General features: G+C 41.7%; 1 protein-coding gene across 1 annotated transcript in view; it reads right to left on the reverse strand.

The window, feature by feature from the left end:
- The window catches only part of Psmb7 (proteasome 20S subunit beta 7), a 60,006-nt gene that overhangs the window by 20,298 nt on the left and 22,189 nt on the right, over window positions 1–17,519 (reverse strand). Inside the window, exon 6 of the mRNA NM_053532.1 lies at window positions 8,470–8,528. Coding sequence (NP_445984.1) covers window positions 8,470–8,528 — 59 coding nt within the window. The remainder of the gene's footprint in view (window positions 1–8,469; window positions 8,529–17,519) is intronic.

A 17,519-nucleotide genomic window follows, 5' to 3' on the forward strand; every position in this document is an offset into this window, starting at 1 on the left:
AGCTGAAGGGAGATTCCATTCGCCCTTACCTGGATAACTGTACTCAAAATGCGAGGTGGCAAGCACTGGTAAGGATGCAAAGCAATCACAACCTTCCTATGCTGCTACCCACGCAGAAATTATGGAATGAGCCGGCAGCACCCATAAAAGGTTAGTCCCGCTCCACAAATGTACAAGAGAGGTTCACAGTAGAGTAGCCAAACAGTAGAAATAATCCAAATGTTCATCAACTAATGGATATACAAAGTATGCTATGTCTATATAACGGACCACCCCACCAGTAAAACAATAAAGTGCTGATACCTGCCACAACATGAATGAAACATTATTAAAATAAGGACACACAGACACACACACACACAGACACACACACACACAGCACACACATGACCAACACATACAGTGACATCCAAGTCCAGAACATGTGGCTTGGCAGGAAATAGGCAAAGACACAATGTTGGTCTTTTGAATCAGAGAAAGTTTGAAAATACTCTAAACCTGAATGTAGTGCTAGCTATACAACTCTTATTAACACAGTACAAGCTGCTGACTTATACACAGGCAAACTACATGGGTGTGAACTACGTACATCAATGAAACTGTCACTAGATAATAACTTGTCTAGAACACGGTGACCTAAAAAAAGGTCAAAATACTTAATGACATGTCACAAGTTAGTCAATAAATCCATGCTCTAGTTTTGGGGTGTTATTGTTGTTGTTGCTGCTGCTGCTGCTGCTGTTGTGGTTGAATCAGGGTTTCTCTGTGTGGCCCTGATTGTCCTGGTATGTAGACCACGCTGGCCTCGAGCTCAAGATATCTACCTACTTCTGCTGGTATTAAAGGCATGTGCCACCACTACCTAACTACACTCTAATAATTTTTAAAAGCAAAAGATCACAATAAACAAAAGGGCCAGCACTGAAAGAATCTTGGTTTAAACTGCACATTTTCCTCTAGACATAAGATATTTAAACTGATATAGCTACCACATAAATATGAGCTTAAAAATTGAAATCTGAAAAACTAAGTCAAGTGAAGCTCACTAAGCTGACACTATCTCTACTATTTGTTAAAGGTCAGGCCTTTTTAAAAAATTGCATTTACTTAAAACTGTGTTTGATGTCAATGGGGTTCAAGCTGCACAGGAAGGTGCTCTGCTAAACACCCATAGTCCTCCTTGATCACCACTCTCTGTGGTGTGGATTCTGCCAGCAAACCTCCCAGTTAGTGGTCACCTTCCTGTAGAGTCATTAAACCTCTTGGTGTCAGCTGGGAGAATGAACCAGCAGCTTCCACACCTGAGCCCCTGTGGCAGGGACAGAGGCATTAGGATCAAGATCACTAATGAATACAGAATTCATATGCTGCTTGTCAGGGTCCTGAGCTCAGAGTCCACAGATGCGACCTAAATAGGATGGCGGACAGAACAATTGTTGACGAAGATTAAAAAGTTTTGGCAGTTGGGGAAGAGAGAGCACCTCATTATTCAAATGCAATAGTCTTGCTTTGCTTTTCCCTGTCCCAGTTATTTGTGACTTGCCTCAAATGGACAAATGCCACTCACCAGCATTTAAAGAGCTCTTAGTCCCATCACTAAATCTGAGGAGGATTATGTCATCTATGCATCAGCCATCTAGAGAAAACAACTCTCGTGAATAAATATCATCAGAAAACTTTGGGGGAGAAAAACCATCGAATATTTAGAATGGGGAACACGTAAAGATGAAAATAAGGGGAAAAAATCAAAAAGTTTTACAATCTAAGAAAAGAAGCAGGGCAGAGGTGGTGCAAGCCTTTACTCCCAGCATTTGGGAGGCAGAGGCAGGCAGATCTCTTGAGTTTGAAGTTAGCCTGGTCTATAGAGTACATTTCAGGACATGCAAGGTTTCTCCTCAGAGAAACCCAGTCCAAAAAAAAAAAAAAAAAAAAACCAATCAAACAAAGAGAACAAAGAGAAGAAAGCATAGCCAAATGTATTGCCCCTCCTTCCCCTGCCCCTCCTCTCCTCTTTCCTGCTCAGGTCTCTCTCCTGTGGCTGAGCTCATCAGACAAGTAAGCTGATATTTGTGGGCCCCTTCTGACATATGCTTGGCATTCTGCTGTCTTCACAAGACCTGCCCCACGAGTAACATACCTTCCACTCTATTGTCAGAGAATTACACACTGAGCAAAGAGACAAAACACAGTAGTTGGTTTCAGCAAAACAACTCCAAAGTCAGACTGGTAAAAGTTCAAATTCTGACCTCATTGCTGACCATCTGTGTAACCTCACATAGGTTACTGATCTTCCTACAGCCTGGTTTTCATTCCTTCAAAGTGTGGATAACAAAACACTGACTCCAGTAAATATCTGAAACTACAGTCACTCCATTCACTATCCTTTCCCAAAAGCAACATTTCCATGACACACAGACATATGCTGTACTCATATCTACCACACAGGTCTATCGTAGATGGTGAGCTTTCTGATGGAAAGGAAGGCTCTCACCGCTCTATGCCATAAACCACTAAGCCTAAGTGTGAGATCCTCTTAGTGGTCGTTATGTGACATTTTCAACCTACTACTAACCAGAAGACACTCACCATGTTTTAGAAAGCCATAGAAGGTGTCTTACTGCCTGCATCTATTCCTCTCAGCAAACTGCAGGTAGGTCTGTGAAACTTGGCTTGCAGACATGCATCCAGACCCATACTGTAGCAGCAATCCTCCAGCACCTAAGTCCCATTCCCCTTTCTAGATAACCACATTCATTTCCCTCTGGGACCATCCTTTGTGATAAACACAACAGATTTTTTTTTTAAATCAAAATAATGCAGATTTCTGACACTACTGTCCTTCTGCACAGCAGATATGAAGTCTGCAGCTTTGCTTCTGTTACTTAAATAAACACACACACACAATCACTTTTAAGATTTGCTGTCAGAGCAGCATATTGATATCAAGTCTTCCATTATTTAAATGGATCTATAGCTGCCCACAATGACAGATTAATCCTGTTTCTTCAGGAGCTAGGTGTTTGGCATCATATTTGTGAGATAACCACAAACCTTTAGGGCGATAGCCGCTCACATCTTTAGCAATCTGCAAGGGCTTCTCTAGAGGCCAGCACTGGTTGAGAAATGAAATATGACTCCATAAATCAGACGGCTGAAGTGGCACTTGTATGCGTCACCATCTATCTTCCTACTTTCCCTCTGAAGGGTACAGGGTAAGAGCTCATCACTCGGGACTGCAACCACAAAAAGGGCCATCACAGTGGGCACTGACAAAGCATGTGCTACTTAAAGCTGAAGCCACACTAAGACTGGGGGAAAGATCCTGCTGGTGTTAGCATGCCTCAGGCAGTGGTAGAAGCTTCAGCAAGTCATCTTCAAAAGGCAGAGAGCCAGAGCTCTAGAAACCTGCAAAAATTGGCTAAGCCTGCAGTCTTCATTGCTTTAAGTTGAGCATCTTCAAAGTCTAGAATTCTAACTGTAGGGCACAGCAGCTGCCACTGCAGATCTGATCCTCTCAGCTTTTGGCAGCTCTCAACTTGAGATTCTAGCAAAAGAATTTTTCAAGTTGCTATTATTGCCTGTCATAGATTTATAAATATTGTGCACTATCTGCTGTGGCATGGCTCTCATGGGACGTCAGAGCATGCCAAATGCATAGCAGAATGAAAACAGTTTCTATTCTTCAAATAAATGCTAATTTTTTAACTGTGCTCACAATGTGTTTGGTGACCAGCTCCAATGGTACAGAATACGTATCAGAGAGGGGGAGCTGACTGTCTTCTCCAGCAGCATTCAGCTGCTGCTTTCATTAAGCTTGTTTAATTAGATTCCAGATGCTAATTTGCAAGTCGATACCAGAGGGTGCAGGACAGTTTGCCTTTGAATCCACTCCCTGTGATGTCAGGGTCCTGCCGCACACCACTAGCCTTCGGCGGCCCTCGCACAGTATTCTGACAATTAGTGCAAAGAGGGGACAGTATTGATCTTGACAGACTAAATATTAATCTTCTACCCATTTTAATGAATTGTAATCTTCAAGAGTTGAAATTTCTCACCAGGCCAAATGAAAATGTTCCTTCTTATAGAGAAAGGGACTAGAAGGAGAGGTAACCTAAGTTAGCCGTCCAAGAGCTTCATTCTTTCTCACCCCAAGGCAAAGTCTGCACTTCTGGACTAACATAGCATTTCCAGGTGCTCTAGTCACATTCCTTACAATTGAATGGAAAATGATCTGAAAAGCCACAGTCTGAGTAACAGTGGAGTCCCCATCCAGCTATCCTGTGGATAACAATCACTGTCGGGTGTCTCACATAAGCCTTGACAGCAGAGAAAAGAATCAGAAGGCATGGCAACATGCAGCTTCCCACCGTCTAAACACTTCTCAAATTACTGACCTTGGCATCATGTCACCCTTCACATTTAAAACCCACTATTCTAAAACAATGCCTAAATGAGCTCTTTTTGCTAAGTAATAAATAACAACAACAATAATAATAATGTACTTATCACCAGTTAAAAAAAAATCTACCTTGATAAATTTTTCTTTTCTGACACAATTGAACACTATGAACACAAAGGTAAAGTCTATAGGCTGCTTCGACAGGGGATGAGCCTGAGCACAACTCAGTAGTTGCTTTTGGCCCATCTGAATCTACCTGTCCACAAATACCGACTGACTACGTATGTGCCAAAAACACCTGTAATCCCAGCACCAAATAAAGAAGGCAGAAAAAGATCAAATGTCTAAGACCAACTTGGACTACAAACTGGGACCCTGTCTCGGCTAAACCTCCATTAGGTGCCAATCCTATGACACATGTAAGAAAAAAGAATGAATAAAGGTAGTCCCAACCCTCAGTCCTTCAGGCTAACAGCAAGGGAGAAAAACAGGAAAATTTAAATTATGAGACTGCTCCAAGCAACACTCGGGTATCAACTAGCTGAGGGTTTTTGTGTCTTTTAATGTGTCTTATATTCATCAGCTAGCTGCTTGCTCCTCTGAAACTCTGAACTAAGGGCTTTCACTGGAGGCAAGCCCAAGGCTTAGGTGACCTACAATAGCAGAGGCCCATCTCACAGCAGGGGCCCATCTCAGGGTGCTGGGCTGACAGCAGCTTCTGTGGACTGTTCCTTCTCAATGAGAACTTGCTCGCCCTGTGCCCCATGTTCTGCCCCTGGGTACCTAATGGGATGTCTCTAGCACTGTAGAGAACTGTAGGGCTATCTTCCTGTTGTCTCAAAAGTACGTTCTGAACTTTCCAGACAGAAAAGGAAGAAAGTCCCTTTGGGCCGTCAGGTGGTTTTTGATGACTCAGACTCAGCTTTAGCTCATGGTCCTCCTGCCTTGACAAGCGAGTACTGAAAGCTGGAAGCTGAAGAACAGAGACTGTCTCATGACCTCTTGCACTCAAGGTGCTCCCACTCCTTGGCAAGTGGGAAAGATGCCCTTAAAAACAGCCACCAAATATGTAGAAGAGGTTAAGATAAAGCACAGAGACATACATTGATAAGAAATCCCTGCCGGCCATTGGTGGACAAAAGCAATCAGAAGTCAACATAAAGTAAGAATATTTTACAGAAAAGAAGAGCTGAAGTGACATCTGTCCCCAGTATTCTTCTGTTCCCAAGACTCAATGTTCACCCGGGGCTTATGTTAGGCTGGTTATAAACAACGTGCACTCACTTTCTGGTGTCTTAGAGAATATTAAAACAAGCACATAATGTCCAGGATTTCATGATACTAATTATATAACTATATCTAGAAAGTAAATCTAAGACAAAGTAAGAGGGCCCTGGAGAAAGCTGACTGAAAAGGGACACTGGAGGCAAAGAAACTTCGACGTTTTCATTCAGTGACAGTTACTGTGATTACAATGCTAAGGCTCATTGACCGTAACTCTACTCCTGTGCATCCTATGATGTGTAAACTACATCAAGTTACTGTAAGAGAACAGTTCAGAGTAAAGCAAAAGCCTAGCTGGTACATGGACAAGGCAGAACAGCACAGTCACCCAAGACTGGATGAAGTCTCCCTAGTACACTTTTCTTCTTGATTTTTATTTTTTGTTTTCTGACACAGGTTTCTCTGTGTAGTCCTGGCTATCCTGGAACTCCCTCTGTAGATCCACCTGCCTCTACCTCCCAAGTGTTAGGATTAAAGGCATGAACCAAGACTGCCTAGCAAAACGTCTTAGAGTACATTTTAAAAAAGACCACATGAAAAGAGCTTTACTAATGTTTTTGTTGAATTGACACACTTAAAATAATGTCACATGTCTGGTGGGGTGGGGACATCCTTGTGGAGACCGGGGGAGGTGGCATGGGATGTGGAACAGTCAGGGGTGGACTGGGAGGGGAATAAAATCAGGAGTGTAAAAAAATAAATTAATTAAAAAAAAAAATCACCTGTGTGTATTGTGGGGTAATTAAGGGTCAGGCTCGGGGCCTCACAATAGGCAAGTACTCTACTACTAAGCCACACTCCCAAATCAAGATATATTTTTTTAAGTATCTATTAACATGAATGCAAGCTTTTACAGTATTATCTCCTAGCAGTTGTTGAGACCATCATTTGGGCTTTATAGTGATTTTTCACTAATTGGCAGTGTTAAATTTCAACCTAAAATTATAAATTTATACAATGGGAATTATTTCAGCCTGTCTTGGGGTCTCCCAGGTAATGTAGAAGAACATTAAATGTTTCAAATACAGGCATACTAAATCTAAGAAATGCTCTCTTCAGAATGATAAAAATCCCAAGTTTTACTGAAGGGAGGCTGATATTTTCCTCTTCTCTCCAAATCACATCCACCTTTGAACTATTTAAGAGTTCAGACTTGACACAGTATAAAAATTACTTTAGTGGAAAATCAAGTCACTTTTAATATGCCTCAGACTTTAACTCTTTGTGCAATTCTCAGTTTTCTTCAACATATGGAGAGTCTAATTAGTTGGAAAAGACAAAACTTCCAAGAAAGTCTGAAAAGATTAATGTGGTTTAAAGAGGTGCTTGACATTAAGCCTTTTTTCTGTAGAAAACTAGAGGCCTTGGTTTTGGTTCCTTTCCTTAAGTGACCTAGAATACATAATTTTTTCTCTATGTATTTAAGTACACCAAACAAAAAATAATGCTGATAGAGGAATAAATTTTCACACTGAGAAATGAGAACAAAATTCTAATTTCATTTACAGTTTTACACTTGGCCCTGTTTATTCTTCTTAATTGGAGTTCAGATGGTATCATTTTTAATAGAAAATATCTACCTAGATTCTGTATGTTTTAATTCCTGTAACTAAGAGAAAAGGAGGAAGCCGCGCTCACAGAACACATCACGTGTGTATTATCCTCGTGTTGCAAGGGCACAGGAGATACCTGTCCTGGCTGATCAGTACTACAGTAAGCCCATGTTCTCTCTCATAGAAGTTGGCCCAAACCTAAAGGGCAAAGAGAACTTTGGGCCTCCATGACATGTACTGCTGCAATGACAATGACAGAATGAAGAATGAAACATCTCTAATACGCCATCTTCCCTCAAAGAAGATCAGACACAAAACACTGTCAAAAAGTTCATTCTCACCAATGTCTGTCCTTGGGACTCTAAAGAAAACACTTTTAAACTTCGAAAGGACAGAAAAAAATGAGGTAAAAACACTCGTAGACTGTTAACTTATGAAAAGAGTTGACACTCCCTATCGAAAACTTAGCGATACAGACATCAAGTAGGAACGGTGAGGACCGACCTCAGCACTGGTTCAGAGAAGGTGCAGAGAGAGCAGCTGGGGACGGGGCCGGAGTGGGGTGGGTAACATTGCTACCACAGACACCCGGCACATTGACCACACCTTTGGAAGCAACAAGAGGGATTTCTTTTGGGAAGCTTTCATGGTGAATTCATGTATCATTAAAGTAGGCAGGCCAAATGTCTTTCATAAGATTCTATCTCTTCTAATACCAAAGGAAATATAACGAAACAATCCCTTACAAATATATTTGGTACATTAGACCCACACCCTGAAAGTGAGCACAATTTTGTCCCAACTTCTGCCAGAGACTGGAAAGTCTACAGAGATTTTAAAAAGTGACCCATTTTTAGGTCAGGTCTGTGTGACATGAAAGACATACACAGTTGCTCTATTTTTAGTGAGAGAACAGAAAAACAGGTTGTTCTGGTACCCTGACACAGAAATCTCCGTACACAGGAAAATATTCTACACTGCAAGGAGCCTGTAAGAGCCCAGAGCAGAGAGCAAAGTCGAACAGCACTGGCTCCTCAAGCCTGAGGGAGAACACAACAGGGCCACCACAAAGGATGTTTTTCCCAAGAAGCAGGTCTCCTCAACAAACCTGTGCCAAAAACAGTCCACAAAATGACAGTGTTGTGCAAGCTCTAGAGGAGGAATCAATTTGTAAATGTTTGACATACAAGTGGGAAAATATCAAAAAGAAGGAAACTTCAGGAGCTTACATACCTCCATATCTGGCCTAAACTTATCTTCAAACACAGCCATTGCTGCCAAGGAGCCAGAACCTGTAAGAAAAAGATGCATTTTTAGAGTATTTTACCAACACTCAGCTTCTTCATCTTGAGTTTACCTTGGGACAGCAAAAACAGTCAAACACGCCCAGTGTCACATTCAAGTGTAGTGTTAGGTGTCAAGTCTAGAGGCCACATCCAAGCAAACCCCAATATTCTTCTAAAGTCTGGAGTCACTTACTACTGGGTCAGCTAATCCTGCAATTGGCCCTCCCATCACTGGCAGGGCCAGTCCTGCATAGTCGCAGTGAAATGCTGAAGCTTAAAATTGAGGTCATGGAGAATTTGTGTTTTTCCAAGAGGTAAGTGCCCGGTAACTTCCTTTATCCTGTGAGGGGAAGCTTGCGTTCCCCACTTGCCTTGGCAAGCTGCTGGACACAGTGCTAAATACAAAACCCGTTAAGAAGACAATGTTTTAATGAGCTGGCCCTGGTAGAGTCACCTTGGCGTATAGGCAGGGAGGAAGATACGGCACCAGCAATGGTAATGGGACTTTGTGCTGTGCCACCAGGTTACCCAGCTACAACTGTGAAACACTGCATTCTGTGGGGTTTATTTGGAGCCATTATTTTTAGTTTGTACTTTGAAGAGTAAGAGCTGAGTAGACAAAATGACAAAGATACAAAAATTTATTACAACAATAGCAAATGTCTGAAAGGTTATACTGTGCAGATAACGGAGCAAATTTATCCCTACCAAGGTTGGCCGTGAAGGCATTACAAATAAGCCTGGCCTGAGTGGACACAAAGGCAGCTCAGCATTATTTGAAAATTTAAACTTGCTTTGTTCAGAACCCAGAGAATCTTTAGGAAATTGTCATCTATCTGTACAGAGCTCTGGCATTATTTCAGGGTACTCTACTTTTGGAGAGAGGATACAGCTGCCCACAATTTTTTACTCCAATTAGAAGATTTTTTGGCATTTATTACTTTTTAACTTGTTTTGCATAACACTATCTATTTAGCTGGGTCACAGAGAAAACCATATTTTCTATTTAAAATGATTTGTGTACATCGCTTGACCACCTCAATGGTTTAGCAAAGGAAAAAGGCGGCGATTAAACAGTTTCAAATGAGGTGTCCTGCTGATTTTATCAAGTCTGCTGAATGTATAATGAAAAAGGAGAAGCTGACAGCAATACTGCACTGAGGAAATACAGACTACCTTATCTGAACCATTTAAGGAGGTCCAATTATAGATCAAATTTAAAGGGTAGAAACGGCAGATTTACAGACACAAATCAATGAACATGGTAATCCCGATGAATATGACAGATACTCCTGTTAGAGAATATTGCTGTGGTTGGGGATCATTACCTTCACAGTACCGGATACATCACATCCAAAGCAGTGGGAAACGTCAAATGGAGACCGGCATCATAAGCAATGACTATTCATTTAGGTTCTGGGAGCAAAGGCAACCCCATTTCCCCCTCTTGCATTTCTTCTCTTTGGGGTTAAAAACAAAACCCTAACTTGGTCTAAAGGAACATTAAAAGCTCTTTGGAAAGGAGACAGACATTAAACATATATAGAATTGGTGTATTCCAAAACACCCCGGCATATGCAGAGGCAGGCTCACCACATCAAGCCTCTGATTTCAAAATAAATATGTCCTTGAAAAATGTGGAAAGAGGGTCACATCCCACCATGGTTTCAATAGTTCCCAGCTCACCAGGAGATTCAGGAGTCAAAGGAAAAACAAAACAAAACAACAAATACAAAAACAAAAACAAAAAAACTCTGCTCTGTTACAAGTAGAAACCTAAAGTCTCTAGGTCTCACTAAGAAAAGCCAGGCTGGTTTTATGTGGAAAACAAAGGACAGCTGTCAGGAGGAAACAAGAAAATTGCAAATGAGGAAACCTCTGAAAAGAATTCTTCTAGATACAAAATGTTCCTGCAGAGTGGCCAAAGGCAGGCTTGCCTTCCGATGTGTCCAAGATTATCTATCTTGAGGAAGAGCCCAAGGGTAAATGGACTAACAGGCTCCAAATCCACATTTAAAAAGGATACAAAAAGACAGGGTATTTACCCAAGAGCTAACAACTTTGTAGAGAATGGAAAAGAATTATTGTTAAAGAAACAAACCAAGCTTAGCTTAAAGGCATTTTTTCCTGGAAAAAAAAAATTGCCAGCCAATTTTTTGTCTTCTGGTCCTTCTTTCCTGGCACTTTCACGGTAAGTACTTTTGCTTATTCCCTCTCCTAGGCATGTAAATGCTTCTGTTCAGTTTCATTCAATATTTTAATGAAACACAATAGTTCCTGCCCAACCAAACAATTCCTCCTTGATCAGAAGCTGTTTCCTGCTTGGCAGTAACACTCCAGACATAATTTCTGTAAGTCGAAAAACTACACCAGAACTCCCAACTACTGTTTCAGAGAGGATCTACTGTGTGTTTGTGGGGGTTGGGGGTGCACTCCACAGTGTAGAGGTGGTAGGTGACTACAGGAAGGACATGAACAAGATATTTCTGCTTTCCTTTCTATTCCTCCATCTTTGGCACACACAGTAGGAAATGCTCTCTAGAAAGAGCCTCCTGAACTATGCTTGATTCCGCTCCCTCTGAAGTCAAAGACAAATAAGTTCCAAAAGAGATGTAAAAAGAAATATTCAATCTCGAGAGAATTTCTACATCATTTGCAATTAGCTCCTACCCCCAGTTTCAGGAGAGGGCTCTGGCGCCCCCTTTGCATGACACCATAGAAATGCTCTAGGAAGTGTCAGTCCCAGGAACAGGTCTTTGGCTGCATACATCTGCTACACAGAAAGTTTGGGTAACGATTCACATAGGAGTGCAACTGGCAAAGCCACAAGAGGGCAGAGTAAAATCATCACAGAACTTCAAGGCAATGGAATGAAAGGCACAAGAAAAAAGGAACTGTCAATTAAAAAACAAAACAAAACAAAACAATATTGTTAATGCTTATTGAAGCTCCCAGATCTTGGTTCTAGCCCAAAACCAGGTACAACAAATCCTCAGACACAGCCATCATGTGACCTACAAATGTTCAAACAACACATCTCACTTTCCCCATATGCCACTGATAGACGCCCAAGTCATTCACTGCTTCAGCTTCTAGTCACCTGGCCAGGAATTACCTACACAAAGCCAGGGCAAATTCTTTTGAAGGACCATTTGCACTATTTTCTATTCTAAAAACCTCTGAGTTCCAAACTATGTGGTTTCCCTTACAGAAGGAATGTACAGAAAGGGAGGGGATACAGGAGACTGTGCCTTACACACAGTGTGTGCAGTTAAGGAGCCAGATGCTAATGACAACCTGCTTCCCATAAGTTGAGCTAGCTCTGTGAAGACAACACACATATGGACAGTGCTTTACGAACTCTCACCCTAGCAGAAAGGAGAGCATCCCAGGAGGAAGCAAATAGGACCTAAATGGTGAGCAACAACGTGCTGCAGGTACTGCCTGTCATTTAGTTCTTATAGCAACCCAGTGCAAAAGTAACCATCTCACGCAGGGCAGAACTCCTGCCCAAATTCTGCACAGGGCAGAATTCCATCTCAGCTGCTACCTTAGTGGCCAGGAGTGAACAGGTCCTAAGGAGTGACACCAGCAACCAACATCTTATGAGGTGTAAAATACCATTTACTGCCAGGTGCCTAATTCACCACACCAGGATGAATAAAGGCAATTAGATATAACCCAAGTTCAATGTTCAAAAAGAAGTTTTGAAGCAACAAAACTCCATCCAATTCCTGTCTTACTGTAGCCGAGCCTCCCACTGCCACAGGAGCGGGGATCTTCCGGGCTTCTGCATTCTACTAGTGAAGCTCTCCACCTCATCAGGAGCTTCCAGGTAGTTGCTCCTTAGCAACCTCCACAAGTCTGCCTGTTTCAGATCACCCACAGTGACTGAGTAGCCACTGCTGTTTCCAGAACAAAGCTCTTTAAAACAGAAAAGCAAGAAACAATTCAGTAATTGGCATTTAGAGAGATGACTTTGTACAAGCCCTGGAATGGCTCCATACATAGTCACTCTCGACCTTATCCCCCAGGCCCACTGTCCTCTTTCGTGTCCAACCCTCATTGAGTCTCGATACCTAACACACTGAGAAGCCAGGCTGTGGAAAGACAGACATAGGAGAAAATCTACATCCCAGGGAGCTGGAACTAGCAGGGCCAGGAACTGTGCTCTATGTACTCTTAATCCATGGCAGCCACTCAGGTGGGCACTGCCTGGCCTTGGCTGCCCTAGCAAGATGCTCATTAAAAGACTCTTCCTGCAAATGACACCCTGCAAAGTCCTGGGAAGAGTCGACCCTATCACTGTCCCACCCAAAGGTCACAGCTTCACTCAAGATTTTAAATGAAATATCTGTTCCTATAAGTCCAAAGTCACTGGCTTTAAAAAAAAAAAATGCTGTAATGTAAATTGTAAGTGTTGAGACAAGAAAAATGTGCAAAGTACAGAATATTAATAATAGAAAATGCTCACACAAAAGCATCATTTCCAAAGATACTGCAGTTTATAAGCTGAGAAGACAGAGATACACAGTTAGAAACACTTCATTAGTAGTCAAAGAAAAGGAAACTAAAATAAAGCAGCCATTGTCTGCCTTTTAAATTAACAAAGATTAAAAAGAAATAACAACTAGTACCAACAAAAATGTGGTACAATGGGCACTAAATCATTGGAAGAGGCAAAAGGGGACAAAACTTTTCTGTTGGTAATTTGGAAATCAGAAGTTGTGTGTCCCCACCAAGCCCTCCTGCAAGGGAGTTGCTCTAAGAAACAAAGTCATATACAAAGAGGGGTTATTGTTTAGATCAGCAAACAGCAGCAATAAAGCAAAAACCTAGAGAAATCTAAAGTTCTAATAAGCAAGAGTAAGAGAAATAAATAAATAACACAATAGTATATGCACAGATCAATTAAACATGTTAAAACAGAAGTATTTTCATTTGCAATAAAAAGGGTCCACAGAGAACCTTCAGGAGAGAGAACATGTACAGTAGTATTGGTACATGTGCTTCCATAATACAAATGACACAAGGCGGCAAGCCCATGAGTCAAAATAGCCGCCTATTTCTGAATGACTATTTCTATTCTGTTTACTTGTACTTTACATTTTCTCTTCAAAAATCACACATTGCCTGCACTTTAAGTTTGTATAAACCTAGAGAAACTCTAACATCATGAAAGAAGAAACAAAACCAACAAACGATGAAGACTTTGCCGCCACTACATCTAGCATTAGCAGCAGCAAGCGTCTCTGAAATCCTCACAGGTCAGGTCAACCCATGTGTGAGTTAAGAGGACCAAGAAGAGTCACCGTAGGTATATCTGTCTCTCTTTACCTGGTCCTAAGGAGACCTTCTTTAGGACTGACTGACTCAGAGGAAAGCCAACCATCTAATGAAGTCTAGAGCACACCACTCATCTAGAAGCAGACTCTGGTAAACAAACAGCAGCAACAGACACACGGTCATAAGGAATTCCAGGGCACGCTGACATCCATTGGCTCTGTGGCTCTTTAGACATGGTACATTGTACTGGTCGCACTTCTTAAACAGAGGAGGTTGACATTCGGGGATAAGGACCTTGATCCAATCTCATGGCTCATGCTTGCAGCACAACAATAATTTTGAAGTCAAAATTTGTTTGTTTTGTTTTTGGGGGGTTGGGGGGTGTTTGGTTTGAACAGTCTTCCTCCATAGCCTAGATTGACATGGAAGAATGATCCTCCTGCCTCAATATCATCACCCTCCTTCCTGTCTCCACCTCTACTTTTCTTTTTTCTTTTGTTTGTAACTGTGGTACTGGGCATGGGATCTAGGGCCTCACACATGCCAGGCGAGCACAGTGCCAATGAGCTACACTGTCCTCCTGAGAGTCACAGGCCTTTCTCCCTTCTACAATTTGCCTCTTACACAGGAAAGACAAATGCTGAAGTCAAGATTAGTCTAGAATTGAGCTAATTCTCACAGTGAGCCTAATTACCACACATGTGAATACAATCTGTATTGCTTTATGACTTTAGTTTTACTTAAAAATTCAGAAAACCTATTTGAACTTTGGTTAATGTTTTAAATGATTAAATGTATTGCTATTGTCTACCACTGACACCTAGATATATTCTAGGAATATTTATATTGCAACAGCCACATTTTTCAAAAACAAAATTAGTCTTAATTTTCTGAAACCTCAGAAGGTACTTAACAGTATTAGTGCGAATTGAATAGCCTTTATCCAAAATGACTGGGATCAAAAATAATTTGAATTTCGGATTTGGGGAAATATGCATACATACAATTATAATGAGATATCTTGGGATGGGACTCAAGTCTAAACATGAAATCATCTGCTTCATATGCAATCTATACACATAGCCTGAAGGTAATTTTATGCAATACATAAGGGGATCTCAGTTCCCGCTGCAACCTGTCACATGAAGTCCAGTGTGGGATCCTCCTGCAGAGTCAAGATCCCCAGTTCCACACTTCAGAGTTGGGATGCTCAACCGATGGTTCAGCCTAAACATTTTTTTTCTGTAAGAATTCAGAACAAAATCCGAAATGTCTTGTGAAAACTCACAGCCTCTTACTTGCTCTGTATGTTTAAAAATGCTTGCATTAAGACTGTGTGCAGTTTTGGTCTGGGGGGTATGTAGCATCTTCTTTTCATATATCAATGTTTGCTTAAATACTAAATCAAACATGGCAAGTCTATAATCACTGTTACTAGACAACTGGAGAAATCAAAACCGAGATGCTTCTCCACAATGTGCTGCCTACCCAAGTTCTAAGAGTTTGGTAGGAGGAAATCTGCTTCTTCTAAGACCCATGCTTAAACTCAAACTGAGGGGAAGGGGGACATTTACTGATGGTCCCAAAGTCCTCTGCCCTGAAGCCATGTATAGAGGGTCGTCCCCATTTTAAAGACTAGAATTGATGCTCCACTTGTTTCAAGTGATTTTCCTTTGCTTTCAGCAAAGCAGCTGATAAGTAGACTGAAGACTTAAACCTAGGTCCAGAGGTAACTCAGAAGCAACTTGGGACATGCCAGTTTTCCAAACTCTGTAAACACACAGCTACTCAGGTAAGGCACAGTTCTGGACTCCCTGGTCTCTCTGGGTACATCACTCTGAGCTCAAGGTACCATTGCTTCAAAAACTGGGATGTCCAGTGCAGCAGCTTCCCTGGCTTCCTTTCCCCACACAGTCAAGATGGCAATAGCTCACGTTTGATCAGTGACTCCTGCAGACTGAGGAAGACACTGTGTACAAAGCTGAATGCTGGGACATAGTCAGAGCTCAATGAAAACTAGTTATTGTAATGACTCTGGGACAAGCTCCCTGTCCTCCAACAGTGACTTGATATACTCATTCTCAACAGGTCCCTGAGTGGCAACTTTAATGGGAATCAAGGTGTTCAAAATTTCTTTTCTCAATGTCGAGAAGTTCTAAGAGACAGCGAGAAATGGATCCCCACTGCTTTTCCCCAAATCAATTTTACCAGATCTTCACAGGAAAAAAAGGCTGCCTCTGCTAAGGAGCAGTCCGTTTTAAGCACCCAAGGACCTGTCTGCCACTGTGGTCTGCCAAGGTGGAAGATGTATGCAGCGATAAAGGAGTCACCGCAGAACTTTCTAATCCATCAGTGTCAGCTCTTCCTGACAGAGCGCTTACTCACACTTGCTCATTGTTAGTCAACTGGCCACTCTTCCTGCAGAAAATCTGGTGCTTTCCACAGACCTATGGATGGAGGTCATTTTTCACTCCATTCCTGCCTACAAGGCCTTGTCTCCTGATACTGGTGCTTGCACTGAGGGCCAACAATGCCAGTGTGCGAAAAGCTGATTTATGAATATAAAGCAATGCCGGTGCCAGGGGACTGTGCTCAGCCACTAGAGAGCAGTGGAGCACCTCTCCAGGCTCAGACAGACTAAGCCACAGACTTGAAAAGGTTTAATTGTATGCATGCATTTCATTATAAGCCTTGGCCAAAAGCTTTAGAGGCAGGCGGCAGGGCAAGCAATCAGACAATCTTGCATGGCTTGCTGAAATCCAGATTTGTCCTTTGTCAGCATAAACAGTTTAATTTGATGTTTTCACTCCTGAGTAAGCACTGAGTATTACATCTAAACCCTCGTGAGGGGAAGAATGCTTCCTTTTCATCAACAAATGTACTTCAATGTCAGGGTCTACTTTTAATTCCCAATAAATTATTGAAAATATATTCCCAGTTAATATACTGGAAATATATATTCTCAATCATCCAACATATTTCACTAAAAAACTAGTATCACAAGCAATGCAGATCCTTCTCTATACATAATTGTAAGTAAATATTTAAAACACCATTTGAAGGGAACAGGATTTTCCTCATAATTGTAACTGTAAGGTCTCACAGACCTGACAGATTATAAACACTCCTAGGAAAAGCTTTAAAATCTGGGGGCATCTAGGCTTAAAATGTGACAGGTTCTCTTATTACTGTGTTGTGGTGACATGTCACTAGTTATGTCAAGAAACGTTCTCTTAAAACACAGGGCCACCTAGCCCACACTTATGGGCTAAAATGGAGTGAGAATTGCTACAAATGTGCCTGTCTTCTTGATCACCCACAGGCAGGGACCAGAATAGGAGGTCACAGGTCTCAAGCTAGGGACACCACAACCTGTCTGCAGCAGGAGAAGGCGGAGCACTTGGGGACAGGTACCCTTTAGTCTGGGCTCCACTCCAGAACTACTTTCTGTCCTGCAGGTCAGTCTGCTTTGCTAGTCTTTTCCAAGCTGCCATGTCCCTCAGAACCCTCAAGAGCAAATTGTAAGCATGCCTGATTTTAATAATAAGTATTGTGCAAAATAGAAATCTACCTACTGAAAAAAAAAAGTCAGTTGTGAATCTTTTGTTGAACTCATCTCTAGCTTCTTTTTGGACATGGAAACAATATATATTCAGAGAGGTGAAGAAACGTACTCAAAGCTGCACAGCTAGTGACAGTAGAATGGGACAC

Source organism: Rattus norvegicus, chromosome 3 (genome assembly GCF_021556685.1).
Source record: "Rattus norvegicus strain SHRSP/BbbUtx chromosome 3, alternate assembly SHRSP_T2T, whole genome shotgun sequence".
Taxonomy (NCBI): Eukaryota; Metazoa; Chordata; class Mammalia; order Rodentia; family Muridae; genus Rattus; species Rattus norvegicus.